The sequence below is a fragment of the Zalophus californianus genome, chromosome 9 (genome assembly GCF_009762305.2).
Source record: "Zalophus californianus isolate mZalCal1 chromosome 9, mZalCal1.pri.v2, whole genome shotgun sequence".
Classification (NCBI taxonomy): domain Eukaryota; kingdom Metazoa; phylum Chordata; class Mammalia; order Carnivora; family Otariidae; genus Zalophus; species Zalophus californianus.
This window is the reverse complement of record NC_045603.1, coordinates 129556737-129581852: the sequence shown is the minus strand read 5'-3', so window position 1 is coordinate 129581852 and position 25116 is coordinate 129556737. Positions and strand designations below refer to the sequence as shown.

The 25116-nt window shown below is 39.6% G+C and overlaps 1 protein-coding gene across 2 annotated transcripts in view; it reads right to left on the bottom strand.

The window, feature by feature from the left end:
- Positions 1–24507, bottom strand: part of USP6NL (USP6 N-terminal like) — a 170395-nt gene extending 145888 nt beyond the window's left edge. The window contains exons 1-2 of one of the 2 annotated variants that reach the window (XM_027591985.2): positions 24263–24507; positions 6216–6296 (exon numbers count right to left, since the gene is read on the bottom strand). Coding sequence is in view for 1 of the 2 variants with exons in the window: in XM_027591986.2 (XP_027447787.1) it covers positions 6216–6219 (4 nt within the window). In the remaining variant the exon portion in view is untranslated. The remainder of the gene's footprint in view (positions 1–6215; positions 6297–24262) is intronic. The other variant, XM_027591986.2, reaches the window with a different exon arrangement.
- Between the last annotated feature and the right edge of the window lie 609 nt (positions 24508–25116).

Sequence of the window (25116 nt, the reverse complement as noted above, 5' to 3'; positions counted from 1 at the left end):
ATGAAGTACCTTAAACTAAGAAACTGATCTAATGAATTGTCTGAGAAGCAGTTTTTGTTGGCATTCTTCATCACCTTACCTACCATGTACTGCTGCCATGGTTCTGATAACTTAGATGCTGTTTCTCAACAGGAACTATTATACACTGTACCTGGCCCTGCCCACTATATGCCAGCAGGTCTCCCCAGTAACTATGACAACCAGAAAGTCTCTATCCACTTCCAAATCCCCCCTCAATTAAAATTCTGATTTTACAGTTGACCCTTGAACAAGGCGGGAGTTAAGGGTACCGAACCCTGACACAGTTGAAAATCTGCCTATAACTTCTGACTCCCCAAAAACTTAACTACTAATAGTGTACTCTTGAGTAGAAGCCTTACAGATAAAGAGTTCATTAACATATACCTCATCATATGTACTGTATGCCATATTCCTACCATAAAGTAAGCCAGAGAGACAAAACTGTTATTATGAAAATCATGAGGAAAATAGAGTACTGCACTGTATTTTTTTTAAGTAGAGTTGACACATAATGTTACATTAGTTTCAAGTGTACAATACAGTGATCAGACCACTTTAACTCTACATTATGCTATGCTCACCACAAGGGTACCTACCATCTGTCACCATACAGTCCTATATTGAATTTATCCAAAAATTCCATGTTATAAGTGGACTGGCACTGTTCAAACCCGTGTTATTCAAGGGTCAAGTATATATTCACTTTAAGAATGGTTAACATTTAAAACTTTATCTTCCAAAATCCAAACTTATCAAACATAAATGAGTCTTAATACAACAAATAGACACCTATACTTTACAAAGGGATTTCTTTCAAGATTCTGTTAAATGCAAATACCCCAGTATTCAAAATACAATTCAACTTAAGTTTTCTTTTCTTTAACCTCTGCCCAACTTCTAAGGTACACAGCTATTCCATAAAACAAGATATATATCTACATAATTATCCTAGACAGAAATTTTAGCCAATACTTAGGGAAAGCCTTGTATTATTCACTGCATTAATAAGACTCAGAAGAATCCTTATGCCACCACTGAGGGACTTAGTAATCTACTCACTGCTTTATAACATTACCTGTTCTAACAAATATTAAATTGTTTTCACTTCAGCATGAACTTTTAGTCTACTGCTCCACAGAGTGAAGGTATTTGTTCCTACTCTATTAGAAAGCCATAAATATACTACATCCCAAATTATTCACTGCCATTAAGTTTTCCTCAGTTAAATGAGAAATGTTTCATATTCAGAAGTGACCTCAAAAAACTCACTCCTTTATTTAGGCCAAAGGGCAGGATCAAACACTCCAATGCAAGAGATTCACTCCTGGATTGCCAAGTCAGAAGAAAATTGACACAGAAATCCTCTTAGAAAATAAGTCATTATTAGTTACAGAGCAAAAGTTTCCTGAAGAAAGTGAAATAAAATATGTAAGATAAAATTTAAAAATAGTAGAGCAGATAAGCTTTATTTTTTCAAGTTAAAAGACATTAAAATAAAACTAAATAGTACCTTAAATAATCATTTTTGGGTTTTGGTGCTTTTTTGGCTTGTTTTTGTTTAACCCATTCCACCAAAATAATCATTTGAAATTGCTGAGCAATGCTTTTTACAAGAACTACTCCTGTTGTTACAATCTCCATTAAAGATCTAAGAGGTCCGGGATGCCTGGGTGGCTCAGTCGGTTGAGCGTCTGCCTTTGGCTCAGATTGTGATCCCAGGGTCCTGGGATCGAGTCCCGCATCGGACTCCCCACTCAGTGGGGAGCCTGCTTCTCCCTCTGCCTCCACCTGCCGCTTTCTCTGCTTGTGCTCTCTCTCTCTGACAAATAAATAAATAAAAAATCTTAAAAAAAAAAAGATCTAAGAGATCCATTTCAAATTATAGCCACAGTTTAAATATAACAATTTTCATATAAATACCTCATCTTTGGCACCATCTGATAAAACAAAATTTTGCAAAAAAAAAACCTTGACAAGTGTATAACATTGCAACATATGCAAATACAGAAGAAAAAAAAATTGAAGCACTGAAAATCAAAAGGCTTTTTGTGGATTGTAATAAAGTCAACAATGCACAACGAAACGCACAACTCATAGCAGCACCATATAATACATTTTCCACCAGATAAATATCTAGCCTCAGAACTGGGCAGAATATATAAAAATCTAAACTAAAAGCTGAAAAACATCTTAAAACATTTAAGCAATTCTCTAGGCTTTAGCTGGGGCATCCCAACCGGGGTGTCAGGGTGTGCAGAGAAAGGGATCCCCGCTGCTTTCAGGACAGTTGAGCACAAGTAGCAGCCTGGTCTAAGGTGTCAGAGCCAGTCCTGAGCCCCAAACAGCGCCATCAGTTTACCCCACATGCAGTACAACTTCTACCACGTCCTATGTGCTTCATGACACAGGAAGGGTTAGGAAATGCTTCTGAGAGAAACCCACCCAGATATAAGTATCAACCTTTCTTTTCATCTCTAAAGAAATATTGGAAAAGAAAAAACTGTAGTTACCCATCATTCTCACCCAAGTCTAGGTTTGGAAAGTCTATCTGGACTTTAATGATGTTATCTTCCTATTTTTTAACCTGTACCATGATTCTTCACTATTCTTCTTTTCAAAAACTCAGCTCAGTTCCCACCTTTTTGAAAACTTACAACCCCCTAGAAACTGCAGCACAACATAGACACTGTAACACTCCCTAACCTATGGCTACAATGGTCTACTCAGGAATGACTTCTGTCAGTAGAAAAAGCCATCACACTGGTAAGAATAAGAAAAGCAACTCACAGTCTATTTCAAAGAAAGTCTAAAATGGGCTGAAAACTAAGAAAAAAGCTAGGAGGAGGCAAATACTGCCTGTAACCAATCTTTTTTAACTTATATCTAACCAAAATGTCTATTTGTCAGAGTAATTTTTCTATAACGAAATCTTCAGTTGCTCCCCTAACTGAAATCCTTTAACAGCTCCTTAAGCCCCAAAGGGTGAAATGCAGACTTCCTGGAACGGCCCTGCCCCAGACTCTGACTGCACCTCCTCCAGCTTTCTCTCTCCCCGTCTCTCTGTCATTCCTCATCTCTACGCCCCTAAATGCTCAACTACGTGTAGTCACGTCTTCATGCCTTTCTCACACTGCTCCACTTCCTCGGAACACTCTATCCTATGCCACACTCCACACACACGCACACACGCACGCACACGCACGCACGCGCACGCACACACACACACACACACACTCCCTGCCCCCACCCCGCCCCTCAATCTCCCTTCACATGGGATCAGCTTAAATTTCACCTAAAAATAATAACACATGGAAGAGCTACCCCATACTAAAGGATGTTACTTGGGAACACCCAAAGCCATGCATTATTTATTGAGCACCTATTAAGTACCAGGAAAAGTGTTTCGCACTAGTAATAGAAATTTTTGCCCCCAAGGATCTTACACATTACGTGAAGACGAGAACGAACAACCACGTGACTCTAGAACAGCAGGATGGGAACTAGAGTGAGGCAAGCAGGCTGCTACAGGGAGGGAGCACGATGGGGCTCGGCTCGCAAGGAAAGTGACGCAAGGAGGACAAAGAGGAACACTAGGAGCTAGGGGACTAAGCGGAAACTGTTTGGGCCTTTGTAATCTTCAATGTGAAATAAGAAGTTTGGACTTCGTGGTCATAAACCTCCAATGGCATGTTCAATCTTTGCGTCTCCCTTGTCTTCACAACAAACACAGAGAAATAACAGAAAAAATACAAAAACAAGTCACTAAAATGACCTACCTATGCCCCAAAACACGTTCGACATCTCTAGATCAGAAATCTAACAGGAACACAGTGCAAGGCCCCAAAGCAGGAAAAGGCAGCAGGAAGTAAATCCCATGGGGTAACTGTACATGAAAGAGTTCCGTGTGAAGCAGGGTCAGTAGCCAGGCTCCTTGCTTAAAACCAGGGACAGGGGTGGCACTCGTCCTGGATTACAAAACTAGACTGCAAAGGGCTTCTGCTAAGGGTGCTGAAGTTACCGCAGAGGAAGCTGCTGACCTAACGCCAGCTGACTGAGTGAGAGAATCTGTGATATCACCAGCATCACCACGGCGCTGGTGCTCTGATCCACTAACACAAGACCTGATTCTGATCTGGGAACTCCAAAGGCAGGCAGAGACAACTGCAAAGCTGCCAGACCGGCAGGGAAAATCGCAAAAAGACAAAGACACAGGAGAAAGAGAAAGAATTTTCATCAGACTGAGCCTGCAAGATTGCAGAACATGATGAAAACACCAACAGTATCAACAACCACAATATAAATTCACTGGAGACAAAATAAAAAAAATAATAATAATCAAGTGATCTGAAAAAGACTTCAAAATAAGCACATAAAAGATCCACAAGGAGATAAAAGAATAATAAAAGAATCAAAATTTTTTAAATAAAAACAAGCAGAAACAAAAAAAGAACTAGTGGATATTAAAAAAGAACCGATTAAAAAACTTACAAACGAAATACAGGCATTGTAATTCACAAGTAAAAACCTGTATGTGGTTCAGATAGTTTATTATGAGTCGCCTAACGAGCTATCCCTCACCTCTGCCTTTGTCAGCACAGGGCTCGGAATTTTTAGGGGCAGCAGTGTACAGGACACTGTTAGACGCTGAGATTCAAAAATGAAAGACACAGGGCACCTGTCCTCAAAGAACTCTGTAACAGTGATGCTAACTGGGGCGCCTGGGTGGCTCAGTCAGTTAAACGTCTGCCTTCAGCTCAGGTCATGATCCCCGGGTCCTGGGATCAAGTTCCGCATCGGGCTCCCTGCTCAGCGGGGAGTCTGCTTCTCCCTCTGCCTGCCGCTCTGCCTACTTATGCTCTCTATCTCTGTGTCAAATAAATAAATAAAATCTTTAAAAAAACAAAAACAAAAAAACAGTGATGCTAACTGAACAACTAAGATTACAAAGTAAAATGTACATTTCCCAAAATGTAGTAAGCATTTTTAAGTTAAAATGTCGGACATTTCTTAGTTTTCATAAACTCATATTACCATCTTTACTATGAGTTGGCACTTTATGTTAGAGAAATGTTCTCACAAAATTTCGTATGAATGGAGCTGAAATATCAAAAGCTGCTTCTTCTTCAATCTGTATTTGAACTCATCTAGCAACTGTCCTGGTTTATTCAAAGTACACCACTGAAAAAGTAGCCCACTGAAAAGTCTCGAAAATCAAAGTGCACGTCTTGCAATATTATTCTTAGTAGAAAGCACTCAAAGATTTCACAGTAACAGCGCCACTTTCATTTATCAACTGCCTAATTATTTCAATCGATAAGAGTAACTATTCATACTAAGGTAAATATAATCATTATGAATTACATGTGAAAATCTTTAAACTAACATTATATTCCAGAAGGAAATGCTCACTCTATTCCAAAGTTCCCATAATCAAAAACTCTGTACTTTTTTTAAAAAAGTACATCAAACTGTCATATGATCACAGAGTAAAAATCTTAACTCTTTCCTCACTCTCTAAAAGTAAACGGTTAATACAAAATAGTAAAATCCAGCTCTCCTCTTCACAGGAAAAAGTGGATTGGAACGGCAGAAAATATTACATATAGTACAATCCCTTTACAACTGAGAAGATAAAATCTGTATCAAATTTGCTAAGTCTTATAGGATAGACTTGGTTCTCATTCCACCAAAGACATTAACAAAGAGATTATTTTTTTGCTTAAATATAATACCATGTTATCCAATGATTAAGCTTCACACAATTAAACCTCTGATAATTATGGTCAATTTAAATTTTCCCTCTTCATTATTTCTTTCTTTTTCCCCCACCCACTTCTCCTCTGGCAACCACTAGTCTGTCGTCTATATTTATGAGTCTGTTTCCCTCTTCACATTTCTAACGAGTCCCTTTCCAGTGACTAAGTCAACAGAATATTTTGGGTAACAGAACTAAATCAGCCAAGAAACTAACGACACAGATTTCCTCAGCACATCTAACTTCTCCGAATAAATGAAACATCAGAAAGGATCTCGTTTCCAGAGAGACAGGTGCACAATTGGGCTGAACCAGATTATCCAACCTCTGACGAAGTGACATAATTCCAGTTTGTCCCATAACAAACTTTTTTTTTTTTTTTTGAGTACTCCACAAAAGCTCCTGAGGTCCCTGAAATGAAACAAAGACGGACACTTACTCATGACTGGAAATGTAGGCTGTCCCAATCGGAGGGTAAACCAAAATCTGCTGCCCAAGGCTTCTCAGAAGAATACATGTCCTGGTGAGAAAACAAAGAGAAAAAAATCATCTGTTCTAAACGTCAGCATTTAAAATAAAATTTTCTAAAAGGAAATGAAAATAATTTGGTTTCAACAATTTTCTATTTCCAAAAGAACCCTCTGGTGTCATCTAAATACAAAAAAATTACCAATCTTTAAAACATTCATCTTTTCCTCTGTCTTTAAGAAGTTATCTCAAAAGCAAATAGTATGTATAAAGTAATTATCACAGAGAAATTTATTAATAGGTGTCCTTGGTCTTCACTTACTAAAATCTTATTCCCTCCCACCTTCCCAAATAACTAAGTCCTAGAAAGGAAGCACTCTATCTAGGGTAGATATAGCACATCACACCTGCTAAATTTTTTTTTGATTACACATAAATAATTCATATACACTATCAAATAAAGATGACCAAAGTTATTGCTATAAACGTTCTCTAATAATGGGCATCTTCCTCATTATAAAATATGGTTTCATTGTTGTAAAAAATTGGAAACAGCAGCAAAATAGAAAGAAAAATTCTCTCACCACACAACGCCATGACATCTACCCAACTACGTGGGGCACGTTTCCTTTCAAGGGATTTTCTGTAAGTATTCTTGAAATACATTTCATAAATACTACATGAAAATTTTCATATTTGGTTCTTCTCACTTCAGCATCACCCTGTGTTAGTATAAATATGAACTATATGTTCCTTACTTCATTACTATATTAAAGAAAAGGAGGCATAAAGTAATACTAATGTTATATTTCAATATATCCATGGATGACAAGTGCCTCCCCAAACCTAATACATAAAATTCCACAGATAAATTAAAAGTCGATACAAAATTTGCACTGGGCTTCCTCATGTACAGCTTTCTTCACTAACTGATAAACTACTTTTTGCAACTACAAGAAGTGATGATTACTTGATCTTCTAAATCAATTAAGAAAATAGCATAATACTACAGACCTCTGATTCTGAAATAGGTTAAAGTTAGGGTAACATTTTTTGAAGAAATAATGCTTGTCCCATCTATATACTTCTTTACTCATGTCATGGAATATACGCGAGAAATACAAATTTACAAAATGAAAATCTCTATGCACAGCATGATTCGTATACTGTAATTAGCAATGGCATATAATCATAGTGCTGCCACGCTGTCACCTGACCCCCATCCCACACGCTTTCTTCTTTATCTATGCAGCAAATACTATGATTTTCATTTCCAGATAACCCAATTACCCCAAAGGAAATGAGAAGTTGTATGGAAAATCTAAAACAACATATAATGTACATGTTAGTTTTAGAATACACGATGAAAGTTTCTCACTATAAATACACTCTCTTGATGGCGCTTCACTCAGTCTATCAGACCAGTCTTCCCTCCAAGGGAACTCTGAGGTCAAACATGCTGACCCCTGGAACATGCTGAATGATGATGACATGGGAAGGCAATCCCACGTCACAGACACACAAAGGAGATTAAACGTTCATAGATGATCCAGGAGTTTACTTACTCTTGTAGAATCTAGTCTCTTTGGCCAGGGACTTTTTGTTCCTGTTTATATCGTTTTTTATCTTAAATTTAAAATTCCTAAAGGGCAACATCAAAGAGCTCTGTACTAAGTAGTGTGCCCCTCCTACCCATAATCGTAAAATGCTGAACAAATACGTATTCAAGGACTGAAGTTCCTAAGACATCAAGAATTTTCTTAGCACTGAAAATAGTAACCTCAAATATGCCAGGATACTATAAACAGTGGATTTATAACCTTACCATCTAAAGCAATAAATATACTTTACAAATATGCAACAATGCATGTATTGGAATTACTGTGAAATGTCATGGAGCAGTTCTTATTTAGAAACATACTTTGAAATTACTTATAACTGAATATACTGGTTCAAGATTCTTTACCCCTAATCACAGCTTTGAAATGTAGATCTTCCTATCTACTCTCAAAGTAGGTGGTCTGGGAACTCTTTAAGCAACAAGGCAGTTCAGAAGAACATAAGACAAAATGTGCACATTCTCTTTCTTCTTCTCTAAATGCTATCGCCTCCCATCGGACATACAAAAAAGAAAAAAAAAATCTAACTTTGTTTTTCACATCATCCAAGAGGGAAAAAAAGTAATTTGTCTTAATTCCACAGTTTCACATAAAAGGTATATTGGAGTATTTCCACAAAATCTGTCCTTTAAACTCATTTTCTAGGAACTTGAGTCATGCTGTTTATTCTCAGCATGAGAATTTATACTCATGCTAAATTAATACAGGTTCTTTCAAGTGACTCCTCTAACTTTTGTGACAAAACTTGATATACATGAATGGTGAGCCAGCCTAAGGATAATCAACCCATCCTGACAGGGAACTCAGGGTCTAGTTAAAAGTAAAGCAAATTTAGAATTATTTTGCAGATGGATGGAAAAAAATAAATGAATTTGAGAGATTGTAGGCACTTTTCTTTTCTTTATTGCAGGCACTACACGACCTTAAAATAATTTCTGACACTTTTAGACAGTTAAAACCTCTCAAAGGATCTGAAAAGACTTCTGGTTTTTGTAACACCAGATAATCTATTCTAGAACTAGCTCAGCAGTCCCAATTTTAATTATTTTAAAACTTAAATTTAACAGAATTATAAACCACAACATATGGTATCACATTCTATTGTTTCTAATAATATTCTTTCAGGAGACCAAATTGACAGTAACTTATTTTATTGTTTACTAACTTCTCCTACTGAAAGAAATACACAAGAATGCCAATCTCCACTACAAGCTGATGGGATCTCCATTCTTTTACTCTCATCACAAATTATAAATTTAGAAAATCACATTTAATCTTGAGAACAATTATGCTAAGTGAAATAAGCCAGTCATATATAAAACAAACAACCTATTATTCCACTTATATGAGGCACCTAGAAAAGTCAAATTCAGGGACAGAAAGTAAGACGGTGGGTACCAGAAGCTGAGGGTGGGGGAAAATGGGGAGTTAGTGTTTAATGAGGACAGAGCTTCAGTCTGGGAAGAGAGAAGTTCTGGAAATGGATGGTGATGGCTGTACATCAATGTAAATGCACTTAATACCACTGAACTGGACACTTTAAAAAGGTTAAAATGTTAAATCTTATGTATATTTTACCACAATAAAAAAATACAAATTAAAAAAAAAAAAGGAATCAAATGTACCCATGGCTCCAAAAAGAGCAAGCAAATCCTAAAGTAACAAAAAATTATTACAAAGAACCTAGGTGTTTTTTAGAGATGGCTAGGTGGCTCAGTTGGTTAAGCATCTGCCTTCAGCTCAAGTAATGATCCTAGGTTCCTAGGATTGAGTCCCACATCAGGCTCCTTGCTCAGAAGGGAGTCTGCTTCTCCCTCTGCTTGTGCATGCGTGCTCCCTCTTTCCCTCCCTCTCTCTCTCTCTCTGACAAATTTAAAAAAAAAAAACTTAAAAAAAAAGAATCTAGGCATTTTTTATTAATAAACATCAAAACCAACCACACAGTTCTAAAGTATTCGGCTAAGTGTCTACCTGAGAAATAGCTAGGACTCATTAGATTTTTTGAAATCCCCCCAATTAAATAACTAATACAGGCCCTGTTAAAGCCAGAAGTGAAACAAAATACTTTCAGCATTGAATGAATATCCCTTAGCCACCACCATTCCCTACAATCTCTCAAATTCATTTGTTTTTTTCCATCCATCTGCAAAATAATTCTAAATTAAATATATACACCTTTTCATTCAAGTGCTTTGGTATAAGTGAAATACTTACTCACACCAAGAAGGTGAAGATGATGTGTAAGACTTTAAAAACTTTAGCCACAGCTCCATTTTTATCTTTCAGCATCCTTAAATTTTTGGTAGAACAAGAAGGATGGCAAAGAAGTATTTAATTAATTCTTCCTCACAATTTTTAACTTCACGGTCAGTTTCCATTTGAAGAACTTCCACTACTCTACTGTGAACTTTCCAATTTTTATCATTCAAGATAAGTACTTCTCCAACTAAAAATACAGCTGTCAGGTATTTGTTTCTGAGATTCTTGTGTCCAAATGGATTGGGAACCCTCTTGCTACATGACATCAAACATATTTGATAAAATACAAGAATTATTCTTTTAAATGCATAGCAAAGCTCATAAGCAACTAAGAAAAGTCCTTAGAGACCAAAAAAATAAACAGGAGCACAAAGAGAGAGTGGTCAGTAGGCAAGGCTGCCAGCAATGGCCCTAGAGGCATTTGACAATCTCCCGTAACCAAGCTGCACCGTCCAATACTGTAGCCACTAGCCACATGTAGCTTTTTTTAAATTTAAATTCATTAAGACTTGGGGCGCCTGGGTGGCTCAGTTGGTTAAGCGACTGCCTTCGGCTCAGGTCATGATCCTGGAGTCGCGGGGATCGAGTGCCACATTGGGCTCCCTGCTCAGCAGGGAGTCTGCTTCTCCCTCTGACCCTCTTCCCTCTCGTGCTCTCTATCTCTCATTCTCTCTCTCTCAAATAAATAAATAAAATCTTTAAAAAAAATAAAATAAATTCATTAAGACTATGTAAAATTTAAAATTCCATTCCTTTGTCATACTACAGACATTTCTAATGTGGCTACTGGGTTGCTGTATTAGCAGAGATGTGTAACACTTCCATTATCACAGAAAATTGTACTGGACAATGCTGAAGGGCTTTCAGTGTTGACAGTCAAGCATGGGACAAAGTCAAAGCTTCACACTGTACAAGATGGGAAGTCAGACTACAGTTAAGCACATAAAGCCTGACCCCTGAAGAACTACATCTTCAATAAAAAGAATAAACTATGGGGAAAAAAAATGTCTGCCCCAAAGAAAAGCAGGAGAATTCTCTCCTGAATCTAGGTTTATTTGTGTTTGGGGAGGGGGAGAATTCACTGGAAACCTGTAACCAAAACCAATCTTCACACAGGTTTCAAGTTCAAATCCATACACTTGTATGTTATAAAAATCTCAAGCCTAGAAATCAAGCCACCCTGGTTTAACAGTGTCCTCAACGGCAAATTCTTTCTGGAAGAAAGCACTCTTAAGCCCGGTCTCACAAGCATTTCCACAGATACAGTTACAGTAAAAAGTAGCTCAAACTTTAAAAATAGGCATAAGCAAGATTCAACAGAAATAAGTAATCACAAATACATTGAAAAAGGAAAGGAAAGTAATGTTTCAAAATACAACAGGAAATGGAAAATATGAGCAAAAAAGAAGGCAACAGATTTGGAAAAGAATCAGGTGAAAAACAGGATAACTAAAATTAAATCTCAACAGACAAGTTCAGCAAAGTAGGTTCTCCTAAAGAGAGAATTAATGAACTAGATGATAGATCTGATAACCTTTTTTTTTTTAAGTATATTTATTTTTGGGGAGGACTCTCTATACCCAACATGGGGCTTGAATTCACAATCCGGAGATCAAGGGCCACATGGTCTCCCAACTAAGCCAGCCAGGTGCCCCTGAACCGGAAGACAGATCTAAATTATCCAGAATGCAACAAAGAAAGAAAAAATACAAAGCAAGATTAAGGGACATGAAAAATCAATTAAAACATCTAGTATGTGTATCTAACTGGAGTTTTAGAAAGAGAACATTAAGAATGAGGGAGAGAGAATCTGCAAAAAGATTATCTGAACTGATGAAAGATACTAATGTACAGACTCAAGTTCAGCAAATTCCAGAAAGTATAAATGAAAGAGAAATTGACACCTAGAGATACCATAGTGAAACTGTGAAACATCAATGACAAAGAGTTATTAAAAGCAACCAGAAACAAAAGGCAGATTGCTTACAAAGCAACAACTAGACTTACACCTGATTTATCAACTTCAACAAGAGGAGCCAGAAGACACTAGAATATCTTCAAAGTTCTAAGAGGAAGAAACTCTTTTTTTTTTAACATTTTTTTAAAGATTTTATTTATTTATTTGAGAGAGAGAGAATGAGAGATAGAGAGCACGAGAGGGAAGAGGGTCAGAGGGAGAAGCAGACTCCCTGCTGAGCAGGGAGCCCGATGTGGGACTCGATCCTGGGACTCCAGGATCATGACCTGAGCCGAAGGCAGTCGTTTAACCAACTGAGCCACCCAGGCGCCCCTAAGAGGAAGAAACTCTTAACTATAATTATATCCTCAACTCAGCTAAACTATCTTTTCAAGAAAAATGACAAAATAATGAAAATTTCAGACCCAAACTGAGAGAAGATAGTAAACAGATCCTCATTAAGGATGGGGGGGTGGGAGGGATGGGGTGGCTGGGTGACAGACACTGGGGGAGGGTATGTGCTATGGTGAGCGCTGTGAATTGTGTAAGACTGTTGAATCACAGATCTGTACCTCTGAAACAAATAATACATTATATGTTAAAAAAAAAAAAGAAGAAGAAGAAGAAGATAGCAGGAGGGGAAGAATGAAGGGGCGGAAATCGGAGGGGGAGACGAACCATAAGAGACTATGGACTCTGAAAAACAAACTGAGGGTTCTAGAGGGGAGAAGGGTGGGGGGATGGGTTAGCCTGGTGATGGGTATTAAAGAGGGCACGTACTGCATGGAGCACTGGGTGTTATATGCAAACAATGAATCACGGAACACTACATCAAAAACTAATGATGTAATGTACGGTAATTAACATAACATAATAAAAAAAAAAAAAGGATGCGTCCAAAGCTACAGTCACAAAGTAGGAAAATGATGCCAAAGAGAAGGTCTGAAATCTAGGAAAGATGGGAGAGAAAAACCTGTAAACATGACTAAATGCAAACAAATCTTAGAGGTATGGGGGCACCTGGGTGGCTCAGTCGTTAAGCATCTGCCTTCACCTCAGGTCATGATCCCAGGGTCCTGGGATCGAGCCCCACATCGGGCTCCCTGCTTGGTGGGAAGCCTGCTTCTCCCTCTCCCACTCCCCCTGCTTGTGTTCCCTCTCTCACTGTGTCTGTCTCTGTCAAATAAATAATAAAAAAACCTAAAAAAAAAAATCTTAGAGGTATGATTTCTACATTAGGAATTAGTAAGAAAAAAAAAAGGGACCTAAAGTCCTAACAACAGCATGCAATCTAGAAGGGAGGTAATAAGAATGGAAATATTCCAAGTTTTTATGCTGTATTTCAGGAGGAAGATATGGCAGACACTATCCTCTGTTCATATGTCTTCCTTCACCCATTGCTCTTGCTCTGGCTTCCCTAGGGGTGGCGTATACTCCCCCCACCTCATAGATTTGGGGGCCTGCCCATATGACATGTTGGACTGGCACTCTTCTAAGAGGAGGTTCTAAGAGCATTGCACTTGTCTGAGTTCTCTTGCTCTCCTACAATTCACCCCCGATAGCGACTGGTCCTAGAATGAGTAGACACCTAGCACATAACTGAACCCACCCCACAGCCTATAGACAAACCCAGCCAAACCCAGCAGAGACTGCCAAACCTATGAGCTAGAAATAAATGTGTGTCATTTTACACCACTGAAATGTTGCAGTGGTTTGTTACACAGCATTATTATTGCAAAAGATGACTAATACAGAGAATAAGGACATTAACTTTAAATGCAAATTAAATTTGTGAGTTTTAGTTTTACTAGAAAACTTTACTCACTAAATTTGTGAACATACACAGACACATACTGATACCATATACATAAATTTCCAAAATACATAAAATTAACAGTAAGTTGTTTAGGGACATACACACATATACTGTAACTATGCAGAAAAGCAAGAGAATGCTAGACCCTAATGTTGAGGCTGCTGGTTTCCTCGGGACAAGCAGTGGGATAGAGGAAGAGAAGCAGGAAGATGTGATCCAAGAGGGTATTGATAATGTTCTACCACTTAAGTTGAAGGAGCGGATAGTATGGACACCATTATGTAACACACATTACACATAGCTTTTTGTATGAATATAGTATTTTGATATTTTAATATGAAAAAGCAAAAAATCTCCAATAAAATTCATAAATGAAATGATTATAAATAAAAGGAACACCACACGGGGCTCCTGGGTGACTCAGTCGGTTAAGTGTCCCAGGGTCCTGGGATCGAGCCCCGATGTCGGGCTCCCTGCTCAGTGGGGAGCCTGCTTCTCCCTCTGCCCCTGCCCTGCTCATTCTCTCTCTCAAATAAATAAATTAAATATTTTTTTTAAAAAAGGTAACATAACATGTGTTCTCACCTATATAAAGGAGTTAAATGCATTTGTAATCTTTAAACTATGATTAAGAGGCAGAAAGAGTTGTAGTGACTCATTCATTCTTTAAAAGTAAAAAAGACAATACCAAGTGAGAGGCAGCTCCACTACAAATTGCAAGAGAGCTTTCATGTGCAAAGACTGATGATTATACATTATCCACACGTAAAAGCAGCAAAGAATTGCCATCATTTGGGCTGGCTGAACTCCGCTGTCTGATCACAAAAGCTGATCTCATCCTCAGAGCTGTACAATCCAAGTTCATTTTCTAGTAGAAATTCCTAGATCCTGTTTTGCAACATTGCTATGTGTTGAACTGCCATCCCAAGAAAGCTTAAGAAAATTTCCTTCATTGAAGCATTATTTGTAACAGGAAAAAAAAAACTATAAACAACTTAAATGTCCAATAATAAGGGATGGACTAAATGAACTGTTGGTAATTTACATGTAATGGACTCTCATGTATCCATTTTTAAATGTCTCAAGAAAATTTAATGACAGAGTCAGTGAATGCTCAGCAATGTACTTTATGCAACTTTCTCACAGTCAGCAAGAATTATCAGAAATGATGCCTCAACCAATTTAAATTTATTTCCCAAAGGGTTATAAACAAACACTTAAATGATGTTACGTTTTTAAATTTAAAACGGATAAATAATATACAAATTTACTATTCATTCAATAAATATTTACTGAGCAGCTATTCTGAGCCAGGCAGTGTTCTAGGCTCTGGAGACACAGCCAAGAACAAAACAAAGGTCCTATCCCTGTGAAACTTACATCTTCGTAATTCTACTACCTTTTTTAATTCAGATTCATAGTTCATTAGTTCAAATATATATGTCGAGGCACATTCCCAGGTAATGCCTTCTCATTCGGATAAAGAAGTAACTTCAGTTTATATTAAACTCATCATTCATTGACACAGAATGTCTCCCCACTGTACTTTCCCAATTCTTGGTCATTCTATAAAAAATGCTCTTTCTGCAATTTATACTCCCTGAAACACAATGCTAAATTTGAACAGCTTTAAATACTTTTCCAGCTCAAGAGAAGTAAAGCAATCTTCTATCATTGCTAGAGAGAAAGGAGGCTTGTTCATCTAAATCAACAACGTACTTCCTGCTAATAAGATCAGAGAATGAGACGGGCAAAATGTGAAATCATTTGATTTCCCCGGTTTGTTTACACGTGTATGTTAATGAAGCATCAGATAAGAATGAGGTCTAATTTCCCCTTCTACAGGTAGAATTTGAGTTAGCTTTCCAGAAGGACTTATCAAATTCTAGTAGCTATACACTGGTAAACAGGTCAACTTCTAGGTATTTAGAAAAACAAATGTCCTGGGGTGCCTGGGTGGCTCAGTCGTTAAGCGTCTGCCTTCTGCTCAGGTCATGACCCCAGGGTCCTGGGACGGAGCCCCGCATCAGGCTCCACGCTCAGCGGGAAGCCTGCTTCTCCCTCTCCTGCTCCCCCTGCTTGTGTTCCCTATACTGCTGTATCTCTCTCTGTCAAATAAATAAATAAAATCTTTAAAAGAAAAAGAAAAACAAATGTCCTTTCCCAAACTTCCTTACTTACAGTTACAGAGGCAGAACCTTTCAAAAGCAGCTTATAATTTGTTCACATGTTGTATTTGCCTAATGCAGTTGATACATACTATCAGAACTGCACATAATGCCTGAGCTCTACAGATAAAAGCTAAAATGAAGGATACAATATATCTGATTTTCAGAGGCCTGGCATCATTTAAAAAGTCAGCTAAAAATTCCAGACTATCTCTAGTTAGATTCTAAACACAAGAATCCATCCATCCATTCAATAAATACTTACTCAGCTAGACAATATGCAAAAACTTCTCAAGGGGCTTGAGACAAAAAATCAAGACAAACCTGGTCCCAGCCATCTTGCCGCTAACCAAACACATCCAGGGCAAAAGTACTGTAAGGGAAATGGGAGTGAAGAGCTTCAGCTCATGCAAAGACCCTGTGCTGAATGAAAATGAGCCAATTTATGGGCCATAAAATGTAAATACATAAAGTTGAAGAGAAGAAAATTCATGTAGTCAATAAAATCTGGAATTCAGTAGATGTGAGCCTTGCAAGAAAATCACTCAACATATAAGAAGTCCTAGGTGCAAGAGGTACAGCTCTGCCATTAATCAGCTCAGGACTTTTAGATCAAGTCACTTCATTGCTCTGAGACTCAGTTTCTTCATCTGTAAAATGAGAGCTAAAATTTTAAGCAGCTACCACTCAAGATTGTCAAGGGATTATGCATGAAAAAATGCTTTGGTAAGGGCGCCTGGGTGGCTCAGTTCGTTAAGCAACTGCCTTCAGCTCAGGTCATGATCCTGGAGTCCCGGGATCGAGTCCCACATCGGGCTCCCTGCTCAGCGGGGAGTCTGCTTCTCCCTCTGACCCTCTCTCCTCTCATGCTCGCTCTCTCACTCTCTCTCTCTCAAATAAATAAATAAAATTAAATTAAATTAGAAAATGCTTTGGTAAGCCAAGTATCTTACGTATACTCGTACTGATTCAGCTTTTTTCAGGCCTTATTTTTAAAAAAATAAGTTGAAATGATATTTTTTAAGATTTTATTTATTTAGGGGCGCCTGGGTGGCTCAATCAGTTTAAGCATCTTCCTCAGGCTCAGGTCATGATCCCAGAGTCCAGGGATGGAGCCCCACATCAGGCTCCCCACTCAGCAGGGAGTCTGCTTCTCCCTCTGCCCCTCCCCTCTTCGTGTGCTCACTCTCTCTCTCCCCACCCTCCCACCCCCCTCCCCGTCAAATACATAAAATCTTTTTTAAAAAACCTAGGCATGCTCATAACTGCCTCAAAGAATAGACCACAGTGGAAGTAAAACTACATTAAGCTTCAAAGCCAAGTCATCAGAGGCAATCTAGCCTCTCTCTGGCTCAAGGGCTCTCCACCCCTCTTCCCACTGCACGTGGGTGCAGGACGCTAGCCCTTGGAACACTGCCACCGAGCTGTGAGCACACTTTCTGTCATCAACCAGACATGTGAGCAAACCTTCAAATACTATTAGGCCCAGCCCTTCAAGCAGCCCTACTTGAAACCAAATGAAGCTAAGAAAAGCACTGCCCAAATTACAGTGTTGTGCAGAAAATAAATGTTGTCCCTGTTTACGTCACACTGAGTTTTGAGGCAATTTTTTAGGTGCCAGAGTAACTAGAACAAGTACAGGGCAATAAAAGAGAAACACTACTGCTACGTGCAACAACATAGCTGAATTTCATTAATACTATACAATGATGAATGAAAAAAGCCAGATCAGACACAAGACAGTGAGCATACTGTGTGATACTATTTTGACAAGAAAACCAAAAAATGCAAAACTAGTCTATGGTAATAGAAAACTGAGTAATTGTTACCTGAGGCAGGGAAGGAAGGTGGTATGGATGGGGAAGGAGTGTGACAGGGCCTTCTGGAGTGGCAAAAATGTTCTATATACTGAACAACTGGATATGATTATACACTTCATTATATTTATAAAAATTCTTCATGGCATATATTTAAGATTAGCACATATTATTATATGTATATTATACCTTAATTTAAAAAGGGGGGCACCTGGGTGGCTCAGTCGATTAAGTGACTGCCTTCAGCTCAGGTCATGATCCCAGGACCCTGGGATCAAGCCCCACGTTGGACTCTCTGCTCAGCAGGGAGCCTGCTTCTCCCTCTCCCTCTGCCTGCCGCTCTGCCTCCTTGTACACGCTCTCTCTCTGTCAAATAAATAAATAAATAAATAAATAAATAAATAAAATCTTTAAAAAAAAAAAAGAGGGGTGCCTGGGTGGCTCAGTCGTTAAGCATCTGCCTTCGGCTCAGGTTATGATCCCAGGATCCTGGGATCGAGCCCTGCATCGGGCTCCCCTGCTCTGTGGGGAGCCTGCTTCTCCTTCTCCCCCACTTGTGCTCTCTAGCTCTCTCTCTGTATCTCTCCAATAAATAAATAAAATCTTTAAAAAAAAAAAAAGGGTGGGGTAGGATGGTAATCAAAGAACTGACAAGGTAATAAGGAATTACCAGGCAGAGTCCAAGAGAACAGAGAGGAGCAGGGCACGCTGGGGTTTCTTCCCTCCTGGAAATGTTTGCCTAATCAAAAAACGGGAAGGAAGACAAAATGTCAAAGTACAAGATCCACCAAGGGAGCCATCCCCTGCTTTACAATAAGACCCCAAAAAGCTGAATCCCAGAAGAGATAACATGGAAGCACACTAAACCAGTCCTTGCATAGACTCAAAAAAAACAAACAAACAAACAAAAAACCTCAGTTTGAATAAAGGTAATCCCAAGTGCCTGGCAAAAGCAACTAGAAAAGTCTTTACCTAAATCTGTAATTACTTCTAGAAATATTTTTTCAAATAGAATAAACAGTACACAATCAAAGATAAGTAGGCACACAGGGATATAAGACCGCTCGAGAAATAAAAGATCACAGAAAAAAACCTATGGGATAGCTTACTCTGTTCAAAGAGATATGCGCAAAGCTTGAAAATTTTGATAGGGAATTAGAAATTATGAAAGTGGCATAGCAGTTTTTCAAAGGAACCAAACTGAAATTCTAGAGTGCAAAATACAATTAACCGAAATTAAGAACCCGGAGAATAACATTTAGAGCAGATTAGACAGAGGTAAAGACTAACTTAAGTAAACTGGAAGACAGACCACAAGAAAATATCCAGAACAGAAAAAAAAAAAAAAGTGGGAAATACAGAAGACAAGTGAAATACATACAGGAGTCAGTGAGCTCTGACACCATGGAACTGAAGTCCCAGAAAGAGCAAGCAAGAGAATGGGGAAGAAGCAATATTTGAAGAGATGATATCTGAGAACTATCCAAAACTGATGAAAGACATCCAGACGCAGCATCAAAAGGTATATACCCCAAGCAAAAAAGGGGAGGATTATTTGAAACCTAAAGACAAAAGAAAATCTCAAAAGTAGCCTGAGAAAGAAACAAATTACCAATAAAAAAGTGATAAACTATAACTGACTTGTCAATAGAAACAAAGCCAAATATTAGAGATTAATCTCTTTTCCAAAGGACTAATATGTATGTATGTATCCCCAGTCTAGAATTCTATACCTAGCAAAATGTACCCTTCAAGAATGCAGGTGGAATAAAAACATTCTCAAATAAAAAGTTTGAAAATTTGTCAATACAATATCTATTTTAAAGAAAATACTAAAGGGTATTCTTCAGGCAGAAGGAAAACTATTTCAGTTGGAAGGTCAGTAACACAAGAAGGAACGAAGGAAAAGAAAATGAAGTAAGTCTAACTGAATTATAACAGTGAACAACAGAAATTCTCTAACAACAGAAATACATCTTTGGGGTTTAAAATATATATGCATTTTAAAACACAGTAACAACGAAATAGGTTAAAAAAAGAAGAAAGAAAATTAACTTAAATGTTTTTAAATGTTTTAAAATGTTTCATTCTCTGGAAAAAAGAGTGGAAGTCTCAATTAATACTACACTCTGATAAGCTCAGAAAACATACAATTTCTTAGGCAAACACTTAAGGAACAGCAAATACATAATCCCAAGCTAATAAAAAGGAGGTAAATGAAATAATGATTTTTAAAAAGACAATCCAGGGGCACCTGGGTGGCTCAGTCAGTTAAGCATCTGACTCTTGATTTCGGCTCTGGTCACGATCTCAGAGTCATGAAATCGAACCCCACATCTAGCTCCACACTGACTGTGGAGCCTCCCTGGGATTCTCTCTGGCCCTCTCCCTCTGCCCGTCCCCCCCCACTTGTGCCCCATGCACTCTCCTCTCAACCTGCCCACCAACCTCTAATAGGACAATCCAAAACAAAGCTACAATGAGAAAAAAGAAACAGGTAAGACAAAGAGATTTTTTAAATTTTTAAACATTAATGTCAATAGTTACTGTATGCCAATTCATTTTTATAAGTCATAAGCAAAATACACAGATCTAGCCAATGCACATATACCTAAATTTTATAAAATTTAACCACATCTATTCAATTTTTTCCCATTGTGACTGACTTCTCAAAATCTTACTTCACCTTCTCTTTTCCTATCTTACTACAGATATGCTAACAAGCATTAAAATGTCCAAACCAAATAAAAAGAAACAGGAGCAAAAGCCCAGAGAGCCAACTAGCTTATAAATATTGCATTAATTCCATAATAAAATATTAATTTGCCACTACTGATTTATATAAAATTACTGAATTTAATATATTAAGAAACTTAAAGACAATATTCTTTCACTTATTTCATGAAAAACATTACTCTAATATTTTTTAATTCACTTGTTAATTTAGTGAAAGGAAAATTCCAGGATACAATTACAACTTTTTCTACACACACACACAAATGTCAGCAAGACACAGGTGCAACATGTACCTCTTTCAGAGAATAAATATCTATTTAGTGCCAAAACCACATAAGCAAACAAGATATGAAACTCCAGTCACTCCTGATCTTCCTATAGGCAAATGAAACTACCTGCCACTTTTATATTATATATATATATATATTTTTTTTTTTTGAGGGGGGTGGATTGCTACTACCATTTTGTGAGAAGTAGATATTTTAAGTGAGGTAGCCTAAGCTCTTCCAAAGAAACAACGCTAGCAAAATTAAATCAAAATGCTATATTCATATCATATAGTATCTCTGTAAAGAAATCAAAGAATCTTAAATATTTAACACTTAATTCCTGTCTTTCAGATACAGAAACTCACAAGTGAATGGTGCCAGAGTTAAAAAAAAAAAAAAAAAAAAAAGACATCAAATTGTACAGAGAGTCATTTCCAGGTCTACTGTGGCTAGGGTCAACTAAACTGACTCCCTTTCCATAATGGCTGTGGAACAAGACTGAGCCCTTCGTTCAGATGACTGGAGCATGGTGCCAAGAGCCTTCTCTACACAACGAACCGTGGTTGCTGCCAAGCCACGTGGGGAACTAACTCATGCACAAGCATCCTTATCTAACCTTCAGGCACGGTGTACACGCTCTTCCCTTATCCTCAGAGTGTCTCACCCACTGCCCTCCCCTTTTCATCTACTATCTCCTCCGTATCCTTCAGCTCTTACAAGTCACTTCCTCAGGAAAGCTTGCCCCGCTACCCCGAGTCAGGTTAGGTTCCCTAGTCATAGGTTTAATAGCTCCCTGTACTTTACTTAAAAGGACTGATGCCCCTGTGGTGGAAAACAAGGTACCTCACATGAGGTCATGAGGTACACAGAAGGCACTCGAGAAATACTTGCTGAATGAACAAATCTGAATTTATGATTCTGCCCCAAAAGAAACAAGCCTTTAAAAAGTACGTTATTTACATGAAAAATCAAGTTAATTACATGGAAATAGCATAGACCAGTTGAGAATCCAAGTGTTTGCAACTCTCGTTCCCAAGCTCTGACCCCCATGTACTATAATGAAATGTGGCAGAAGACAGATTTCTTTCTAATTAATATTACTTTTTTATTGACTTACACTGTAAAAAGTGAGATATTTTTTAATGGAGGAAAAAAAGAGACTCTAAATACAAGTGAACTGCATCTAAATACAATATACCTTTCAAAAATCACCCTGAAGGGACAATCTATAACTTTCTGGTAATAAACAGTCAGAATAGTGTCGATAACAATACCATTGCACTAAAACAAAACAAGAATGGTTAAAGTGAAATTGCAAACATAAACCAGAAAATGTAATCACCTGCCTCTTTCTAACTGAAGTAGCAATTCCCAAACTTTTAATGTTGTGGCAAAATGTTCTGCCAGCTTCAGACCGCCTTAACATGCCTAGCACATTTTACCCAAAGTAATTTTGTTTTCAAATTGCCACTAACTTTAACTTACTGGCCTCTTTTTCAACCACCTTCACAGGCTACAAAACAGAACAGGAACTCGAGACAGATGTGCACATTGTGGCCAAGACTGACCAGTACAACCCTCTGCTCGGCACTGGAGGGCCAGATTGAATCCGCCCTGCCAGGAAGTTGTCTTGGTTCCCCAAAAACGCTAAGGATGACCCGTCAATTAACAGATGGCGGCAAAGCTGACACTTCTACTTACTGGCTTGTTTAACCAGTGGCAGTTGTCCTCACTAGGAGATATTTCATGTCAAAACACTGTTATAATTGGTAATGGGCTATCCTTTTCAGAAAAAGTACACCAGGGAGTCTGACAGGCTAGCTCAAAACAGTAAGTAGGTACAAACACCAAGACTCAGGGCCCAAATTCTTAATGTTTGGCAAAAGATGCTTCTTCAAATGCCTTTGCGAGGACTCACTAATTCTTTATATAATCAGCAAAGGAATTCCTGTTAACTCAGGATACCTGTTTTCTTTTAAAAAGTTAATTTATATTTTTATTAGCATAATTTTTTTTCTTTTGTATGTTTACATATTTCAATTGCCTATGTAGAATACAATATAGGGTCAATATTCGTTTTAAGTAGAAACATAAATTATGTTTACAAACTTTATTATCAAAAATGGCAAACTCAGAAATATTTTTAATTTTAGGGTCTGACAGAGTGAGAAAAGCAAATAAACCACGGTTCATTTGATGCTGGCTAGCTTATTAAAATGACTTCACAAAAAGAAAAAAGTACGCTGACTTCCCTCTAATAGAACTTCCCAGAGATTCAACATATGAGGGGATTGGCCACGAAGATCTCTAAAAAGTTCTGTTCAACTTTTCTGAGCTACAGACTTAATTCCATTTATAAATGGATTAATATAGGATTAAAATCGCTTTCTACCAGCAAGCAAAATATTTAAGATCATGTCCCCACTTCCCCCCCCCATCTGTGTCCCATTATTTCCCATGACTGGGTATTGCCCCAATTCAAACATCCTTCCCAGTCCCATAAGGGACTCATTTCACTGCTGTTGAAGTCTACTGACTAAAAATCAACTGTGGATTAAAATGCGGGGAAAGGGGCGGGGGGAGGGGGGAGGCGGAAAGAGCTTAATCCCCAATTTATAGAGACGTCTTTCAATTTATAGAAATGCGGATTCAGAGACTCCTCGAATTTCCTGGCATTAAAATACCTGCGAGCCACCATTCTCACGCATTAGATATGCCGCACCATCACACGGCTGTTAGCTCTAAACTACTTTGCAAACTTTGCAAAGGCGCACAGATTTCCAGGCTCTCCAGATCCCTCATTCACCCCATCCTCCTCTAGCCTAGTCGAACAAAGTTCCGCGGCACGAAGGCAATAATTTAAAAGAACGAAGTTTGCCTCAGTCCTGCCCACTTGGACTCCACAGGACGCAAGTGAAACTTGCAGAGGAGACACGTCTCCCGGGTACCCGAGCTTGCTCCGCCGGGGAGGGGGAGGCAGCGGGGTTCCCCCTTCCCCCGGGTCTGGCAGACCCCGGCTCCTTCCACCTACCCCCTTCACCGGCCATCAGGTCCCCCTGCGCACCGTACCCCACAGACCCTCCCCGCACGCCCCCTGCGCCCCAGCGCCCCCCACACGGCGCCCGCCAGCCTGCCAATCACTCCCGCAGAGCCCCACGATCGAGGTTCCAGGGGGCACCAGGACGGCCCCGCACACGTTTCCGGAGCCTGACCCTCGAGGGCTGAGGCAGGGAGCCGCAGCTCCGTCCACCTCCCCGGGGCCGGGAATGGCGGCGTCCGGCTCCCCAGGGCCAACCCCAGTCCCTGCCCGGAGGAAACCCCGGAGACCGCCGCCGCCGACCGGCCCCCTGCGGTGGGAGATGAGGAAATGAAGTTACCTCCGGCCGGTCCCGTCGGCGGAGGCTGTGGGAGGGGGCAGAGCGGGGAGTCGGGGCAGCCGAGCAGGTCCCGGCGCGGCGGCGGCTACCGCAGTGCCCTCCGCCCCATTGTTTCCCTTCCAAAAGGATCCCGGCGAAGCCGAGCCCGGGAACCAGGAAGTTCCCCGGCGCGACACCTCCTGCCGCCGCTATGGAAACGGCCCCCGCCTCCCAGGGCGGCTCGCCCGGGACCCCGCCTCCGCGCCGCCGGCCCCGCCCGCCTCACGGGCCGCCGCCAACCGTCGCCGCTGCGGCCGCGGCCGCCGCCATCTTGGCGCGGCCGGGCGGCCTTTTCCCGGCGGCACGTGCGCGCCGCTCCCGCGTTCGCGCTGTCCACGGGGGCGCGCTTCCAGGGCTGCGGGATGAGGGCGCAGCTCCCCGAGATCCTGGGGGAGAGGCGGCGCCTCTGACTCTCGGCGGCCGAGGGAAGGAGGACCCGCTCCGCCCTGCAGACCCTGAACCTGAAGCGGGGCTTCGAGGCACCGCGCGGAAACGACCCACTTAAGCTGTCCAATTGAAAAGGTCAAGGGAGGGTGAGATCACGGGTCAGGTCCAGGGAGTAGTGGGCGAGAGCATGATCTCTGCAGCCAGATTGCCGCGTTTCCCATTTCTGGCCCATCTTACTAGCTGTCAGAACTTGGACACTAATTTTCTCTTTGCCTTGGTTTCTTCATCTGTTAAGTGACATAATAATAGTACTTTCCTCACAAGGTTATCACCTGGAACAAGCAAGTGCGGGGTAGCTACTAGGTGCAAAATGATCATTCCTTCGATAAAATGGTTATTGCTTCTTAAAGAAATCACATTTCTGTCAT